The sequence below is a fragment of the Bacillus rossius genome, chromosome 10, assembly GCF_032445375.1.
Source record: "Bacillus rossius redtenbacheri isolate Brsri chromosome 10, Brsri_v3, whole genome shotgun sequence".
Classification (NCBI taxonomy): domain Eukaryota; kingdom Metazoa; phylum Arthropoda; class Insecta; order Phasmatodea; family Bacillidae; genus Bacillus; species Bacillus rossius.
The window spans coordinates 27704637-27723809 of NC_086337.1; the positions used below are offsets into that span (position 1 = coordinate 27704637).

At 41.8% G+C, this 19173-nt stretch overlaps 1 protein-coding gene across 1 annotated transcript in view; it reads right to left on the reverse strand.

The window, feature by feature from the left end:
* Positions 1-19173, reverse strand: part of LOC134535889 (DNA replication licensing factor Mcm5) — a 121064-nt gene that overhangs the window by 16476 nt on the left and 85415 nt on the right. Inside the window, exons 10-11 of the mRNA XM_063375236.1 lie at positions 11389-11565; positions 4061-4173 (exon numbers count right to left, since the gene is read on the reverse strand). Coding sequence (XP_063231306.1) covers positions 4061-4173; positions 11389-11565 — 290 coding nt within the window. The remainder of the gene's footprint in view (positions 1-4060; positions 4174-11388; positions 11566-19173) is intronic.

Below are 19173 nucleotides of genomic sequence, written 5' to 3' on the forward strand. Positions count from 1 at the left end.
TTTTTCCGCATGCCGCGCACAGTTTGTCGCACGGCCTACGAGCGCGCCACACGCCGCCATACACACGTGCGGCACACAAGCTGCTGCCAGTCTCGTGGTGTCAGCCACAGTATCTGCTTCGTCTGAGTGTCCGTAACAAAGTAAGGGCAGTGTGTGCGGTTACACACGATTCTGTGGTCAAAGTCTTCTAAATAGAAAGGCCATAGTAATACTTCAAACCGAATATGAATCGCAAAGTACCGAGTTTGATTGACAAAATAAAAATTCTAGATTTACGTACTTACAGATAGCGTGTCTTTTGCAGAAGTATGCAGCAGATACGTGAAAAACGATTATAGCATTCGTACAATATAAAATAAAGAATCGTCTATCGTGTAAAGTGGTTAAACTTTGTTATCCATGCTTACATTAAATTATAAATGGTCACATGTGGGATACAAAAATTGCGCCAAAATAATTTTAGCGCAATCAGTGGCGCCGTATTAAAAAGTCTGTTAAACGTTGTCTTTACTTATTCCATCAAACGCTGTGTCGAGTTGCTGAGTGTGTGTGGCTCGGATCGGCAAGTGTTATATTCCCTAGCCTCTGGTTAAAGGTCGACAGGCCGCTACACATAAACATATCCGGGGCTTGTTTACTACCTCACGGCAAAAGTGGTACAGTATGGTTCACGTAAGTATTGGTCCACTGGGAATTCCTCGGCAAAGATTAAAAATACGCTAGCTGATTTACTTTACTATTTAATGTTAAAACATTATACCAAAGTAAAAAGATGAACGTGTATAATACAACGAATAAAATTACGTCTGTAGGTTCAAGTTATAACAAAACATTTATATGTCTCCGCTTGTCAACACACGTGAACACGAGAAGTGTGCCGACGGAAATGAGTGAACTACTCAAGGTCACCAGACTTCCCCCCTTTCGGCTTAATCGCCCCTCTCATCACTGGCGCTTATATTCCACTCCTCCCGTCTACCCGGGTGTCTTGGTCGCATATTCTCGGCTCGCCTCTCCCCTCCCAGCGCTTGCCGTCAACCAAACCTATCCAAAATCAATCCCCAGCCGAGTCACGCTGGATAATGTCGCTGGACGGTGGGCTTTATCGGGTCCCCTGTCCGATGCTTTATTTGTGGGTTAAAAAAAATGTTAAGAACTAGTGTTTCAGAAAATAACACTGGGCTGGATTGGACCATAATTTTAAAACACTACAAGTTAGAGGAATAATGTACGGAAATATCTTGTTTAGAATTTCACTGCGGACATTTTCTACGCCTAGGCTTTTTTCTGCCCGATGCTTAGTTTGTGAGTTACAACGCAAAATTATCCTAATCGGCTGTCAACCATTTATTCCATTGTTATTACAGTAGAACCTCGTTAATCCGTGACGCGCTAATTCGGGAATCGGATAATCCAGGACGATTTAAAAGTGCAGAAAAAAAAAGAGAAGTAAAAATTGTCAGCGCTTAAAATTAACGGCACGCGGGCCGGCCGCCGGCAAACACTGCAAGCCTTCGCATAGGCCGCCAAACTCTGCAACGCTGTTTGTACCGACCCTTTGTGCCGCCCCCTTTTCAGCTGTCACATTTGTCACTCTTTAAACTTGAGGGGGATGTCATGACTTCTGCTTCCCGTCTCCCTTTGTTTGTTTCCACCCGCCAACGCACGGCAGGCGCCTGGCGAGTGACGTGTCTGGCTGGCTGGCATTCGTGTCTGGCTGGCTGGCATTCGGCTGGACGAAGTGGGATGAGTGGGATGGGGGGGGGGGGGAGGGGGGCGCTACCCAAAATTTATGTGTGCAAGTTCAGCACGATCTTATCTTTCTCTCTTCGGCTGTTGTAAATGACCGTGAACTAATGGCTAGGCAGTGCCGTATTTTTTTAAGCCGAGACTGATTCGAAGACGGCCCTTACTGTGAACGGATTATCCGGGTTTATTACTTTTTTTTTTACAGGATTTTAATTATCCGGGCATCGGCGGGTCCCAATTAACACGAATAATGGAGAGTTTACTATTTTTTATCCATCTGCTGCCAAGGCGCAGTAAGCCTCGGTAAATGTTACGTCACATGACCTTGGCCTTAACCCAGCTGCACGCCGGTGTCTGAGAAGCTTGACAAGACCTTCCGGGCTTTTAATCGCTAGTCCGTGAAATTCTGTAATCCGTGATTATCTCGGTCCCGACCATCACGAATTAACGAGGTTCTACTATTATTATTATTATTATTATTCATTTCTGATTGGGGGACATGGTTTGACCCGCGATATACCCGATTCCGCGATCTATCGGGGCGCGGTATACCGGGAGTTTACTGTATGTTCGAAATAAAGGAACGTATATACTATTACAAAACCAACCAACTATAAAAAATTTAAATTATAAAAATTAAAAATTACTTTACTACACATAAATCACAGATTTAAAATTACCAAAATTACAATAACATTCAAAATATTGCGTGACCTCATATTCACAGAGCGGACCATGGAGCGAAAGAGGACGCGTGTTGCTGTCAAAAGTAAAACAAAGAAAAAAACCATTTATGTGGTTTTGAAACCAAATAATTCAAATGTGTTAGCAAACACTGCACGTTTGTAAGCATACAACTGCTTCATTGGTATGGCACAGTTTTGCTAGTATGCACATCTTTCAGATTCCAAGCCACATCATTTTCGCTCTCTTGTATAATATATTTTGAAAGTATATTATATATTAAGTCACATTTGGTTCATGCAATAGGATTATTAATATAAATACAATAAATTATGCCACGATAGACAATAAATTGTTAACAATTAAAGTTTTACAGAGTACCATCAAATCATATCTGTGAAATATTAGGAAAAAAATATTCCAATGTTAAATATAGTTTGTAGGAAATGGAAGAGTTTTCGTCAATTAGCTTCTTTCTATCTTCAAAATACGACTTACTGTCACCGACACCAGTTTTGTAATCTATAGTTTCAAAAACAAGGTTACTTCGTCAAGAACTGCTCTGCGATAGTTGGGACATCTAGATGGCAAACTCTAAACTCATCGTGGAATACTGTGCCTTACGTCTAGCGGCGTAATGCTGAACTCACACATCATTCGTTCGTTGGTTCAGCTACATGCGTCGGTCAAATGACAAGTTTTAAACTCAAGTAATTTAAATTCTGTACGGTATGTAAACATTTAAGCAACTTAGAAATGTTCAGGATACTTCATTTACATTGTGTGCAAAGCAAAATCCTTGTTGAGTTTTGATAAATACCTAATATTTAGTTTTAAAATTTTCTTAATAAATATTTTAATTTTTTTAGAATTTTTTTTTCCTTCATATAATAAATTTCAAAGCTTTCTTTACAAAACTATGTCTATTACGTTTGTTTACCTACAATGATATTCATGGGAGAAATAATTTCCCTGGTGGCTGAAAACTATGGATCTTAGCCTTAATATTGTATGCTGCGTCATGGCAATACCAAATGCCACAAAAGAAATCAAAGGGGCATTGAACAGAGGAGTTCGTCACTGTCCAGTTTTTTTGGTCAAAGAAAATAATGGTGTTTCCGATGCCGAGTTACACTGGGCAAATTTTGCTTGTGAACACCACCTATCAATAAAATAAGTTTAAGTGATAACTTTGCTAAACCAGTGTCACACCCAGACAGTGACATAGCAAAATACTTTTATTGGGGTAGCACAAAAACAAGATTGATTATTCTTGTCTATTCTAATTAGGCTGTTTTTAGTTTGCCAGTTTTATAGTAACAAAGGTGAGTTCATTTTTGATAAGCTTTCTGATAAAAAATCAGTGTATGATTTTAGTTTATTTAGATCACAATGATTTTACATGATTTCATTTAAAGTTTATAGGAATTTTTTTTACATAATTTCTACATAAAGTTTCCAGAATTTTCCAGAATATTTTTAGTGTTGAGTCCAGGATTTAAATTCGAAACCAGTAACAGCTCTGGTCTAAACATCAGGGATGCAAGACTTATTCGAGACGTGGCGTATTCAGGTAAATACACAGTATTCCGAAACGGTTGGGATAGAAAGCTTGCTGGTGACTCACGATCGACAGAACTGGATGTACTTCTTCAGGAGCATCAGAGACAGCTCGCCCTCAGCTTCGTCGGTCGCCCGGCCGGCATTCATGTGCACGTTCATCACGTGCTTCGCCAGCGTCTGCAACGAGAGTCGAGGCCAATCCGTCAGCGGCAGGACTCACAATTATATTTATTATTATTTAGGGATGTGCGAGTACCCGATATTTTCGGGTACGGTTCAAATCCACAATTACCCGAACCCGAAATAGTTTTACGTACATGGATTCGAACAGTATTACGAATATTCACAAAAGTTATAAATTAATTTAATATGGCTCAAAAATACTAGCAGTGAAAAATCAAATTAGGCCACTATTACGTAAGTGTTTATAATATGAATATATGATATAAGATATATCAAAGAAAGAAATGTAAATAAAATAATAAACACAGTGACATTAAAAATTTTTATAGATTTCGAGAGCTTAAACTGTAATTACGAATTTTGTTGTATAGCAAACTAGAAACTAAAAACAATTGCATACCTACAAGAAAAAAAGTCTTGGCTATTTATTGGGGAAAAAATGGTTTTGTTTGCTGAAATGTTTATAAAAACTGAGATTTCCCTGTGACATGGAGTTTATTACGATTGAGTTGGAGAATTGAATATGTTTTGGTTTTCATATTTTAATGTGTTTATTATTAATTAAGTTTACATAATTATAAACATTTCAATCTCTGTTTTTTAAATTAATCAGTTATTTTTAATAATCTGTGCCTAATATTCGGAATCGGATTCATATCTCAAATATTTCTAGTGATTCGAATCGGATTCGAACTGAACTGAAAATCAAGGATTCGCACATCCCTATTATTATTATTATTATTATTATTTATTAAGATTTGTGACATGCCCCCCCTGACAGTTATGACGCTTTTATGGTGGGCACGAAAAAAACTAAAAACAAAACACAAGAATTACAGAAACACAAATGTACAAAAAAAATACACAAGAGATATTGTCACTGCATGTGTCCATGCACCGCAAGCAATCCATGCAGGTAGGTACCGCCCCCTCAAGCAGTTACCAACACAACCAGTCAGCACTTCACACATGCAGGGAAATAGCAGCAAACATAATTTGTAAATATTGCAACAAAAAAAAAAAATATATATATATAAAATATATATATATATATAAAATATATATATATATAATATATATATATATATTATATATATATATCATACTCTCAGCAACATTTAAAATCAAATTAGTAGTGCAGACATACGGAGGAAGAAATAAAAAAAGCTCATTTTGGGTACTCATACTGGACTGTTGATTAATTGACAACTAGCATAGTTTTGAAAAAAAAAAAAACATGTTCCTTAGTCATAATTTTTTTTGTAAAAAAATATATGACCATGTCCATTAACTTATATTTTCAATGTTCTAAGAGTCAATCAATCTTGCAGATTCTCCTGTACATGGATTATTTTTTGTCATACACTAGAACAGTTGAAGAAAAAGCTGAATTCTCCATCTAAAAACAAGAAAATATTATTTACAGAATAAAGTTTACTTTTTTTTTCGTTTTTCTTTACTACGAATGTTGAATGTTCGTAGTAAAATGATTCAAGCACTTCACCAGGAATGCACCAATTTTCTTGTCCGTTACTGTGGATATTTATCTTTTAAATAAAGTACAGTGGAAGGGCACAACTAGGAAAATTCACTTCGAAATGAAACTGTGTATTAGTACATAGTAGTATATCTTTTGGCGTTCACTTTTGTACACCAAGCCTCCAAAAACAAAGATAAATATATTTTTTTATCTGAATAAAATTATTTTATTATTTGGTTCCTTCTCTCATAGTTACTCCTACCAAATACAATATCCAAACAATCAACATTTTGCATTTTTTTTAACTAAACGTATCAACTTATAGTTATTTTTTATCATATTATTAGTATGTGTAGATATTTTTCTGAGTGGTGTATTACTTTATTCTTAAGGAACTAGTGATAAGCTGTAGTGTTATATAAATTACATAATTCTATTGGTATTTTGAAAAGAAAGAAGTTTAAACTTAATATGTATTTGGGTCAAAACTGACATACAAGTGCAAAACAACACCATTTTCAGTTATAAATAATACCACTTTGTGCAATAAAATAAAAACACAAATCAATGTGTCTAGTAATGATATTTAACTCTTAAACCAAAAATCTGAAAATATGCAGCAAACAGTTTATTTTAAGAGGAACCATGTAGTGTAAAAATTCACAATGTGCAGACAGAAATGCTTATAAAATGAAAAAAGTAATTTAAAGATGGGGTGTGGCTGCGTTATGGATACGGCTGTGTGGTGTATGTGAATACGTGTACGTAATAGGTCATATTTTCTATACAAAATATAAAATACACTACAGTAAACTCGCTTAAGACGTTCCCGCGTAACACGTTTTCCCGTTTATTGAATTCAAAAAATGATTCCCTTGATCACTTCCATATATCCCTATGTTAATATTTCCCTTTCATAACGACGTTTGTCTTTATATATTCTTCCCGCATATAACGTTCAGTGCTTGTGGGAAAAAAATAAAAAATAATATCGTTTATCTTTAAGCTATTGAACAATTTTTAAGGTTAATTTTAAAAATTTACATATTTCCAAACGTTTATTACCATATTGGTCCGAATATAAGGCGGCCATTTTTACATAAACGAGAGATGCGAAAATTGGAAGACGCCTTATTTTCGCACCCAAGACGTCAGCACCGCTAACATTAGTTCCAAGCTGAAAGCTACAGTAGAAAAATTGTTAAACAAAATGTTCACGATTTTTTTATATTAACTAAAACATCGTTACCTCACACGAGGAAAACGATAAATCCACCCAATATTGCAGTAATTCACAATTGTTTAAAGTTAAAAATTAAAATATATGTTCTTGAGTAAAAATGTGAATGTTGAAGCATCTCAAAATGGCAACCTTTAATTACACAATTCCTTGTAATCTGTGAACAATCGCGTGTTAACATTTACGGTAATTTAATTTCAGATTTTTAACGGAAATATTTGTACTAAAATATCACAGCTATTTTCAGAACGATTGTTTACGTTTACAAACAGAAAATGTTTATTTTATTTATTTATTTATTTATTTGTTACATGCCACACCAACAGCACAAGGCTCCAACGGTGGGCACAACATGTAAGACATGTAAAAAAAACAAATACAGTAACAGAACAGAACAATAAATTATAAGAACAACAAAAAGTAGGACAAACAAAGACAAGACAACATAACATACAAATATCCATGAGTGCTTAACTTCTGAAAAGTACTTAAAATAACAAAAATGTTTCATGAGAGTAATAAATGTATAAATACAGAACATATAATATTATGTGGAAAAATACAGTTGGTATCCTTAGATTAATACATCTGGTATTAAATAATTTAGGTAATAACATTAGAGCATAAAGATAATTAATCTTTGGATGCCGAAATAATAATTTTTTTAACAAGGTTTTTTCTCTCTGGTAGGTTGTAAGTGATTAACATACATATTAAAATTGTTAACAAGTCTATATATAATATCATTTGTATTTAAAAGTGTGCACAAAAAAGGTGGGTTACGGCTATTAAAAGAAGGAATTTTAATGCCAGTAACATCAAATATATGAGGACATATAAGATTACCATAATAACAATGGAAGACAAAAATGGCATCTAAGATCTTTCTTCTAGTTGATAATGAACCAAGGAGGGAATTTAAATCTATGTTATTGATGGTATTTAATTTTTTGTTAATATAGTCAGATACTTTAGATTGAATCCTGTCAAGCTTTTCAATATCAGTGTTATTGATGCTGTTCCATATAATAGAACCATATTCAAGTTTTGATCTTATTAGAGCTGTATAGAGGGAGAGAATAGAGTCAATATTGGAGGTGTTAAAGGTGATAAATTTAATTAGACCAAGTATTTTGTTAGATACCGAGATAATGTTTTCAATGTGAAGATGAAAAAATAGTTTTTGATCCAGTAAAATTCCTAGGTCTTTGACATGTTGAGATTTTTTAATAGGTGAGTTATCAAGTTTGTATTCATATTGCAATGGGTAGGTTTTTCTAGAGAAGGTAATGATAGCAGTTTTTTCCATGTTTAGATTGACCAAATTATTTGTGCACCAATTTGCAATTTCTGTAATATCACATTGTAGAAGATAGCTGTCATGATATGAAGAGATTTTTCTATATATCTTTAAGTCATCGGCAAAAAGAGTGCCAACTGAGTTCTTTAATCCAGATATTATATCATCAATGTAGATATTGAAAAGTAAAGGAGATAGTGTGCCACCTTGCGGGACGCCAGAAGGAGTTGGGTGGAGATCTGAACTTATATTCTGTACTGAAACATAAAAGTTTCTGTTATTTAAATAGCTTGTTAACCATGATAAATATTTATCACTTAGCCCAATTTTGGAACATTTACTTAGTAGTATTTGATGATTAACAGTGTCGAAAGCTTTAGCTAAATCAAAGTAACAAACATCTACTTGACCACGTGTGATGACTTCTGAATAAATATGTTCCATGGGATTTAGTCATGTTAGCTGCTGTGGGACATTAAGATTTCCAGGCTCCATAGTAAATTCAATGTAAATTTTTGTTTTCTTAAAATAATAGATTTGTTTTTAATTTTTTTGAGATATTTGATTTGTAACAGTGAATACAGACCCCGAGGAATAAGAGTTGTCATGCTGTGAGAGGAGAAGGTGGTAGGCCTAAAAGGGTACAGGCACCACAGAGGTTATGTGCATTGCATAATTTAAATATAAGGAAACTTGAGAATTTGAAATTTTGTTGTTGGTTTGTACACCCATAAGAAGAGTATAGGCAGAATTTTTATTGTTATGAGATGTCTAATTTAATTGAAAAGAAGAAAGTTTAAAGATGCAAGGTAACATTATTATTGTAATAATTGAAAGAGATTAAGAGGTAGAGAGAAATAGGCAGTTTTTGTTTGTAAGTACTAAAGTTTACATATAGAAATTTAGTAACTAAGAATGAATAATAAGTTAAGTCTAGTGTAAAAGTTTTTTTTAAGTTTGTTAAGTTAAGAGTCACAAGTAAATTTTTTTTTTAGAGAGAATGTCTTTGATAGGAAGTATTAGAAACTTATGGGAATTTTAGGGTAACATAAATAATGTAGGTAATGAATAATAAATAGATGGTAGGTCTTAAGTTAGGATTAACATTTGAAGCAGAATTTAATTAAGAAGAAGGAAAATAAATAGGCCTAATGAAAAGAACAAAAAAGGATTTTATGGTAAAGCATTTTTTTTAAGTAATAAACAATGAATAATAATGTTGTTTCAGGGTAAAGTGTACTAATAATACAATTTTTTTTTAGGACCAAAGAACAGGAATTATGTAATTTAAATTAATGTAATGTTTGGAAATTCACGGTTGCCAACTGTCTTTCCACAATATTTCTTTGTCGTAAAACGAACATTGCCGAACACGCACGAATACGCCATATTTACAGGAATTTGGTACGTTGCTTCAAAAGCTATTTTAATAATTTCACAGTAATCCACTCTTTATTTATGTAAAAACCTTTAACAACATAATTATCATAGATTATTCTTTAAAATTCATAGGACAGAGACTCTCTGTCAGAGAGTAATATGGACAAATATTCGCGGTCACGTCACCGAAGTTATTCATGGCCGTATGCTTCACCATGGCAGCTAGCCACTTGTTTTGTTCCGGCAAGCTGCATTCTTTGTTTGCTTTGTTACGTTTAACACACTACTAAATAGTAATACGTAGCTTAAGTGAAACGGAAAGTTAAATGCGGTATACATAATTGCAAAAAGGATTAATCAACACAAAACGTATGTCTAATGAATTTTCACATTAATTTCTACCAAAATTATTTTCACATTTGTTTGGCCTCCTGAAACTTCAGGTCGCCTTATATTCGGGCCAATACGGTAGTTAATTTGAACAGAACAAGATCGTCGAAAAACCTGCGCCGCACGCCACACGCTGTTCTATCTGTGCGCCGTTTAGAGTGACGAATGAGAAACGTGCACGATAGTCGAAACCTGCGCCGCACGCTACACTCCGTTACTTGTGTATATTTCGACGAATCATATGCCTGCGTTTGTTTGGACTGAGAGGCTGTTCCACCTGCAGAACATTTTCCCCATTCGTGGCTTAACTGAGGAATGAGAAACGCGCACGATTGTCGAAACCTGCACCGCACACTGTTTCTTGTGTGTATTTCGACGAATCATATGCCTGCGTTTGTTTGGACTGAGAGGCTGTTCCACCTGCAGAACATTTTCCCCATTCGTGGCTTAACTGACGAATGAGAAACGCCAACGATCTTCGAAACCTGTGCCGCACGCCGCACGACCAAACACCTGCTTGCATTCTCAGGGACTAGGGACTAGAGGCTGTTCCATCAGTACACCAATTTTAAAATTCAAGTCACGTGACGAAAACAAAGTAAACCATATACCGCCAGCTATTACTTTCTTTGAAATATTTGTGTATATTTTATAAAACAATAAATGTTAGTTATTGCTTCTTTTGCTAGTGTTTTGATAATACTAATTTTAATGTGCTTATTAAATTAAATACAGTTTTAATAAATTCAATTTACTGTTAAAAAATATGTCATTAGTTATTCCGTTATTACAGCATGCCAATGATAGTAAGTGTATTTTTGTGTGAATACAGTACACGTCATTTGAGTAAAATAGATTTTTGCATTGGAAATTACTTTCCCTTTTAAGAAGTTTTCCCTGTTAAGAAGTTTTAAGCATCCAGTCCCTTGAAAAAATCTTAACAGGGTTTTACTGTATTTTATGTATGTTATAATCATGTTTGAACACTAAGAAGTCTCGTATAGGCCGATATTATATTTTTTAGATTATATTATATTCACCATATATATTCACTGTAACCATTTTACACTATTTTTTTTATATATGCAATTGATAGATTATGACGAGAGCTGACGATTGAAACTTATAAAGGAACGTCATAGCTTCTCCGAGTAAAAAGTTATACTACATGGAATCTCGAAACGCAGCAAAATGACCTCAAAATGGCGGCGCTTTCCCCCTCCACCGCACGCCATGAGCCACAGTCCTCACTTAGAGTAACGAATGCTTTGATCCTTTAGATATCCAGTGAAGTAATTAAATTTTGGATGGAGATGATAGATATGTAGCTGCAACACCAAACTGTATCCCCCGATTTTGTTATAATCCTTTTTTTTTTAATTGCCTCCCGCTACGGAAGCGTAAAAAGTTTGACCTCACCTTGTCCCTCTGCTCGTCGTGCTCGTCCTTCACGATGAAGATCATGTCGAAGCGGGACAGGATGGTGGGCATGAAGTCTATGTTCTCCTCGCCCTTGGTCTCGTCCCAGCGGCCGTAGACGGAGTTGGCGGCCGCCAGCACCGAGCAGCGCGAGTTCAAGGTCGTGGTGATGCCCGCCTGCAAGCCCCCCACACGAGCCCGCTGCACACCTCTTGGGTAGCACCGTGTCTGCGAGCGCTCGGAAAATATTCCGTTTTCGTGAACAATCTGATATCCAAGCCTGCAAAAGCCCCACACAAGCCCGCTGTATACCTCTCGGGTAGCACGGACTGCGAGCGCTCGGAAAATATTCCCTTTTCGTGAACAATCTGATATCCAAGCCTGCAAAAGCCCCACACAAGCCCGCTGTATACCTCTCGGGTAGCACGGACTGCGAGCGCTCGGAAAATATTCCCTTTTCGTGAACAATCTGATATCCAAGCCTGCAAAAGCCCCACACAAGCCCACTGTATACCTCTCGGGTAGCACGGACTGCGAGTGCTCGGAAAATATTCCGTATTCGTGAACAATCTGATATCCAAGCTTGCAAAAGCCCCACACAAGCCCGCTGTATACCTCTCGGGTAGCACGGACTGCGAGCGCTCGGAAAATATTCCCTTTTCGTGAACAATCTGATATCAAGGCCTGCAAAAGCCCCACACAAGCCCGCTGTATACCTCTCGGGTAGCACGGACTGCGAGCGCTCGGAAAATATTCCCTTTTCGTGAACAATCTGATATCCAAGCCTGCAAAAGCCCCACACAAGCCCGCTGTATACCTCTCGGGTAGCACGGACTGCGAGCGCTCGGAAAATATTCCCTTTTCGTGAACAATCTGATATCCAAGCCTGCAAAAGCCCCACACAAGCCCGCTGTATACCTCTCGGGTAGCACGGACTGCGAGTGCTCGGAAAATATTCCGTATTCGTGAACAATCTGATATCCAAGCCTGCAAAAGCCCCACACAAGCCCGCTGTATACCTCTCGGGTAGCACGGACTGCGAGCGCTCGGAAAATATTCCCTTTTCGTGAACAATCTGATATCCAAGCCTGCAAAAACCCCACACAAGCCTGCTGTATACCTCTCGGGTAGCACGGACTGCGAGCGCTCGGAAAATATTCCCTTTTCGTGAACAATCTGATATCCAAGCCTGCAAAAGCCCCACACAAGCCCGCTGTATACCTCTCGGGTAGCACGGACTGCGAGTGCTCGGAAAATATTCCCTTTTCGTGAACAATCTGATATCCAAGCCTGCAAAAGCCCCACACAAGCCCGCTGTATACCTCTCGGGTAGCACGGACTGCGAGCGCTCGGAAAATATTCCCTTTTCGTGAACAATCTGATATCCAAGCCTGCAAAAGCCCCACACAAGCCCGCTGTATACCTCTCGGGTAGCACGGACTGCGAGCGCTCGGAAAATATTCCCTTTTCGTGAACAATCTGATATCCAAGCCTGCAAAAGCCCCACACAAGCCCGCTGTATACCTCTCGGGTAGCACGGACTGCGAGCGCTCGGAAAATATTCCCTTTTCGTGAACAATCTGATATCCAAGCCTGCAAAAGCCCCACACAAGCCCGCTGTATACCTCTCGGGTAGCACGGACTGCGAGCGCTCGGAAAATATTCCCTTTTCGTGAACAATCTGATATCCAAGCCTGCAAAAGCCCCACACAAGCCCGCTGTATACCTCTCGGGTAGCACGGACTGCGAGCGCTCGGAAAATATTCCCTTTTCGTAAACAATCTGATATCCAAGCCTGCAAAAGCCCCACACAAGCCCGCTGTATACCTCTCGGGTAGCACGGACTGCAAGCGCTCGGAAAATATTCCCTTTTCGTGAACAATCTGATATCCAAGCCTGCAAAAGCCCCACACAAGCCCGCTGTATACCTCTCGGGTAGCACGGACTGCGAGCGCTCGGAAAATATTCCCTTTTCGTGAACAATCTGATATCCAAGCCTGCAAAAGCCCCACACAAGCCCGCTGTATACCTCTCGGGTAGCACGGACTGCGAGCGCTCGGAAAATATTCCGTTTTCGTGAACAATCTGATATCCAAGCCTGCAAATTCCCCACACAAGCCCGCTGTATACCTCTCGGGTAGCACGGACTGCGAGCGCTCGGAAAATATTCCCTTTTCGTGAACAATCTGATATCCAAGCCTGCAAAAGCCCCACACAAGCCCGCTGTATACCTCTCGGGTAGCACGGACTGCGAGCGCTCGGAAAATATTCCCTTTTCGTGAACAATCTGATATCCAAGCCTGCAAAAGCCCCACACAAGCCCGCTGTATACCTCTCGGGTAGCACGGACTGCGAGCGCTCGGAAAATATTCCCTTTTCGTGAACAATCTGATATCCAAGCCTGCAAAAGCCCCACACCAGCCCGCTGTATACCTCTCGGGTAGCACGGACTGCGAGCGCTCGGAAAATATTCCGTTTTCGTGAACAATCTGATATCCAAGCCTGCAAAAGCCCCACACAAGCCCGCTGTATACCTCTCGGGTAGCACGGACTGCGAGCGCTCGGAAAATATTCCCTTTTCGTGAACAATCTGATATCCAAGCCTGCAAAAGCCCCACACAAGCCTGCTGTATACCTCTCGGGTAGCACGGACTGCGAGCGCTCGGAAAATATTCCCTTTTCGTGAACAATCTGATATCCAAGCCTGCAAAAGCCCCACACAAGCCCGCTGTATACCTCTCGGGTAGCACGGACTGCGAGCGCTCGGAAAATATTCCCTTTTCGTGAACAATCTGATATCCAAGCCTGCAAAAGCCCCACACAAGCCCGCTGTATACCTCTCGGGTAGCACGGACTGCGAGCGCTCGGAAAATATTCCCTTTTCGTGAACAATCTGATATCCAAGCCTGCAAAAGCCCCACACAAGCCCGCTGTATACCTCTCGGGTAGCACGGACTGCGAGCGCTCGGAAAATATTCCCTTTTCGTGAACAATCTGATATCCAAGCCTGCAAAAGCCCCACACAAGCCCGCTGTATACCTCTCGGGTAGCACGGACTGCGAGCGCTCGGAAAATATTCCCTTTTCGTGAACAATCTGATATCCAAGCCTCCAAAAGCCCCACACAAGCCCGCTGTATACCTCTCGGGTAGCACGGACTGCGAGCGCTCGGAAAATATTCCGTATTCGTGAACAATCTGATATCCAAGCCTGCAAAAGCCCCACACAAGCCCGCTGTATACCTCTCGGGTAGCACGGACTGCAAGCGCTCGGAAAATATTCCCTTTTCGTGAACAATCTGATATCCAAGCCTGCAAAAGCCCCACACAAGCCCGCTGTATACCTCTCGGGTAGCACGGACTGCGAGCACTCGGAAAATATTCCGTATTCGTGAACAATCTGATATCCAAGCCTGCAAAAGCCCCACACAAGCCCGCTGTAAACCTCTCGGGTAGCACGGACTGCGAGCGCTCGGAAAATATTCCGTATTCGTGAACAATCTGATATCCAAGCCTGCAAAAGCCCCACACAAGCCCGCTGTATACCTCTCGGGTAGCACGGACTGCGAGCGCTCGGAAAATATTCCGTTTTCGTGAACAATCTGATATCGAAGCCTGCAAAAGCCCCACACAAGCCCGCTGTATACCTCTCGGGTAGCACGGACTGCGAGCGCTCGGAAAATATTCCCTTTTCGTGAACAATCTGATAACCAAGCCTGCAAAAGCCCCACACAAGCCCGCTGTATACCTCTCGGGTAGCACGGACTGGAGCGCTCGGAAAATATTCCCTTTTCGTGAACAATCTGATATCCAAGCCTGCAAAAGCCCCACACAAGCCTGCTGTATACCTCTCGGGTAGCACGGACTGCGAGCGCTCGGAAAATATTCCCTTTTCGTGAACAATCTGATATCCAAGCCTGCAAAAGCCCCACACAAGCCCGCTGTATACCTCTCGGGTAGCACGGACTGCGAGCGCTCGGAAAATATTCCGTATTCGTGAACAATCTGATATCCAAGCCTGCAAAAGCCCCACACAAGCGCGCTGTATACCTCTCGGGTAGCACGGACTGCGAGCGCTCGGAAAATATTCCGTATTCGTGAACAATCTGATATCCAAGCCTGCAAAAGCCCCACACAAGCCCGCTGTATACCTCTCGGGTAGCACGGACTGCGAGCGCTCGGAAAATATTCCGTATTCGTGAACAATCTGATATCCAAGCCTGCAAAAGCCCCACACAAGCCCGCTGTATACCTCTGGGGTAGCACGGACTGCGAGCGCTCGGAAAATATTCCCTTTTCGTGAACAATCTGATATCCAAGCCTGCAAAAGCCCCACACAAGCCCGCTGTATACCTCTCGGGTAGCACGGACTGCGAGCGCTCGGAAAATATTCCGTATTCGTGAACAATCTGATATCCAAGCCTGCAAAAGCCCCACACAAGCCCGCTGTATACCTTTCGGGTAGCACGGACTGCGAGCGCTCGGAAAATATTCCCTTTTCGTGAACAATCTGATATCCAAGCCTGCAAAAGCCCCACACAAGCCCGCTGTATACCTCTCGGGTAGCACGGACTGCGAGCGCTCGGAAAATATTCCCTTTTCGTGAACAATCTGATATCCAAGCCTGCAAAAGCCCCACACAAGCCCGCTGTATACCTCTCGGGTAGCACGGACTGCGAGCGCTCGGAAAATATTCCGTATTCGTGAACAATCTGATATCCAAGCCTGCAAAAGCCCCACACAAGCCCGCTGTATACCTTTTGGGTAGCACGGACTGCGAGCGCTCGGAAAATATTCCCTTTTCGTGAACAATCTGATATCCAAGCCTGCAAAAGCCCCACACAAGCCCGCTGTATACCTCTCGGGTAGCACGGACTGCGAGCGCTCGGAAAATATTCCCTTTTCGTGAACAATCTGATATCCAAGCCTGCAAAAGCCCCAAACAAGCCCGCTGTATACCTCTCGGGTAGCACGGACTGCGAGCGCTCGGAAAATATTCCCTTTTCGTGAACAATCTGATATCCAAGCCTGCAAAAGCCCCACACAAGCCCGCTGTATACCTCTCGGGTAGCACGGACTGCGAGCGCTCGGAAAATATTCCCTTTTCGTGAACAATCTGATATCCAAGCCTGCAAAAGCCCCACACAAGCCCGCTGTATACCTCTCGGGTAGCACGGACTGCGAGCGCTCGGAAAATATTCCCTTTTCGTGAACAATCTGATATCCAAGCCTGCAAAAGCCCCACACCAGCCCGCTGTATACCTCTCGGGTAGCACGGACTGCGAGCGCTCGGAAAATATTCCGTTTTCGTGAACAATCTGATATCCAAGCCTGCAAAAGCCCCACACAAGCCCGCTGTATACCTCTCGGGTAGCACGGACTGCGAGCGCTCGGAAAATATTCCCTTTTCGTGAACAATCTGATATCCAAGCCTGCAAAAGCCCCACACAAGCCTGCTGTATACCTCTCGGGTAGCACGGACTGCGAGCGCTCGGAAAATATTCCCTTTTCGTGAACAATCTGATATCCAAGCCTGCAAAAGCCCCACACAAGCCCGCTGTATACCTCTCGGGTAGCACGGACTGCGAGCGCTCGGAAAATATTCCCTTTTCGTGAACAATCTGATATCCAAGCCTGCAAAAGCCCCACACAAGCCCGCTGTATACCTCTCGGGTAGCACGGACTGCGAGCGCTCGGAAAATATTCCCTTTTCGTGAACAATCTGATATCCAAGCCTGCAAAAGCCCCACACAAGCCCGCTGTATACCTCTCGGGTAGCACGGACTGCGAGCGCTCGGAAAATATTCCGTATTCGTGAACAATCTGATATCCAAGCCTGCAAAAGCCCCACACAAGCCCGCTGTATACCTCTCGGGTAGCACGGACTGCAAGCGCTCGGAAAATATTCCCTTTTCGTGAACAATCTGATATCCAAGCCTGCAAAAGCCCCACACAAGCCCGCTGTATACCTCTCGGGTAGCACGGACTGCGAGCACTCGGAAAATATTCCGTATTCGTGAACAATCTGATATCCAAGCCTGCAAAAGCCCCACACAAGCCCGCTGTAAACCTCTCGGGTAGCACGGACTGCGAGCGCTCAGAAAATATTCCGTATTCGTGAACAATCTGATATCCAAGCCTGCAAAAGCCCCACACAAGCCCGCTGTAAACCTCTCGGGTAGCACGGACTGCGAGCGCTCAGAAAATATTCCGTATTCGTGAACAATCTGATATCCAAGCCTGCAAAAGCCCCACACAAGCCCGCTGTATACCTCTCGGGTAGCACGGACTGCGAGCGCTCGGAAAATATTCCGTTTTCGTGAACAATCTGATATCGAAGCCTGCAAAAGCCCCACACAAGCCCGCTGTATACCTCTCGGGTAGCACGGACTGCGAGCGCTCGGAAAATATTCCCTTTTCGTGAACAATCTGATAACCAAGCCTGCAAAAGCCCCACACAAGCCCGCAGTATACCTCTCGGGTAGCACGGACTGGAGCGCTCGGAAAATATTCCCTTTTCGTGAACAATCTGATATCCAAGCCTGCAAAAGCCCCACACAAGCCTGCTGTATACCTCTCGGGTAGCACGGACTGCGAGCGCTCGGAAAATATTCCCTTTTCGTGAACAATCTGATATCCAAGCCTGCAAAAGCCCCACACAAGCCCGCTGTATACCTTTCGGGTAGCACGGACTGAGAGCGCTCGGAAAATATTCCCTTTTCGTGAACAATCTGATATCCAAGCCTGCAAAAGCCCCACACAAGCCCGCTGTATACCTCTCGGGTAGCACGGACTGCGAGCGCTCGGAAAATATTCCCTTTTCGTGAACAATCTGATATCCAAGCCTGCAAAAGCCCCACACAAGCCCGCTGTATACCTCTCGGGTAGCACGGACTGCGAGTGCTCGGAAAATATTCCTTTTCCGTGAACAATCTGATATCCAAGCCTGCAAAAGCCCCACACAAGCCCGCTGTATACCTCTCGGGTAGCACGGACTGCGAGCGCTCGGAAAATATTCCCTTTTCGTGAACAAACTGATATCCAAGCCTGCAAAAGCCCCACACAAGCCCGCTGTATACCTCTCGGGTAGCACGGACTGCGAGCGCTCGGAAAATATTCCGTATTCGTGAACAATCTGATATCCAAGCCTGCAAAAGCCCCACACAAGCCCGCTGTATACCTCTAGGGTAGCACGGACTGCGAGCGCTCGGAAAATATTCCCTTTTCGTGAACAATCTGATATCCAAGCCTGCAAAAGCCCCACACAAGCCCGCTGTATACCTCTCGGGTAGCACGGACTGCGAGCGCTCGGAAAATATTCCGTATTCGTGAACAATCTGATATCCAAGCCAGCAAAAGCCCCACACAAGCCCGCTGTATACCTCTCGGGTAGCACGGACTGCGAGCGCTTGGAAAATATTCCCTTTTCGTGAACAATCTGATATCCAAGCCTGCAAAAGCCCCACACAAGCCCGCTGTATACCTCTCGGGTAGCACGGACTGCGAGCGCTCGGAAAATATTCCCTTTTCGTGAACAATCTGATATCCAAGCCTGCAAAAGCCCCACACAAGCCCGCTGTATACCTCTCGGGTAGCACGGACTGCGAGCGCTCGGAAAATATTCCCTTTTCGTGAACAATCTGATATCCAAGCCTGCAAAAGCCCCACACAAGCCCGCTGTATACCTCTCGGGTAGCACGGACTGCGAGCGCTCGGAAAATATTCCCTTTTCGTGAACAATCTGATATCCAAGCCTGCAAAAGCCCCACACAAGCCCGCTGTATACC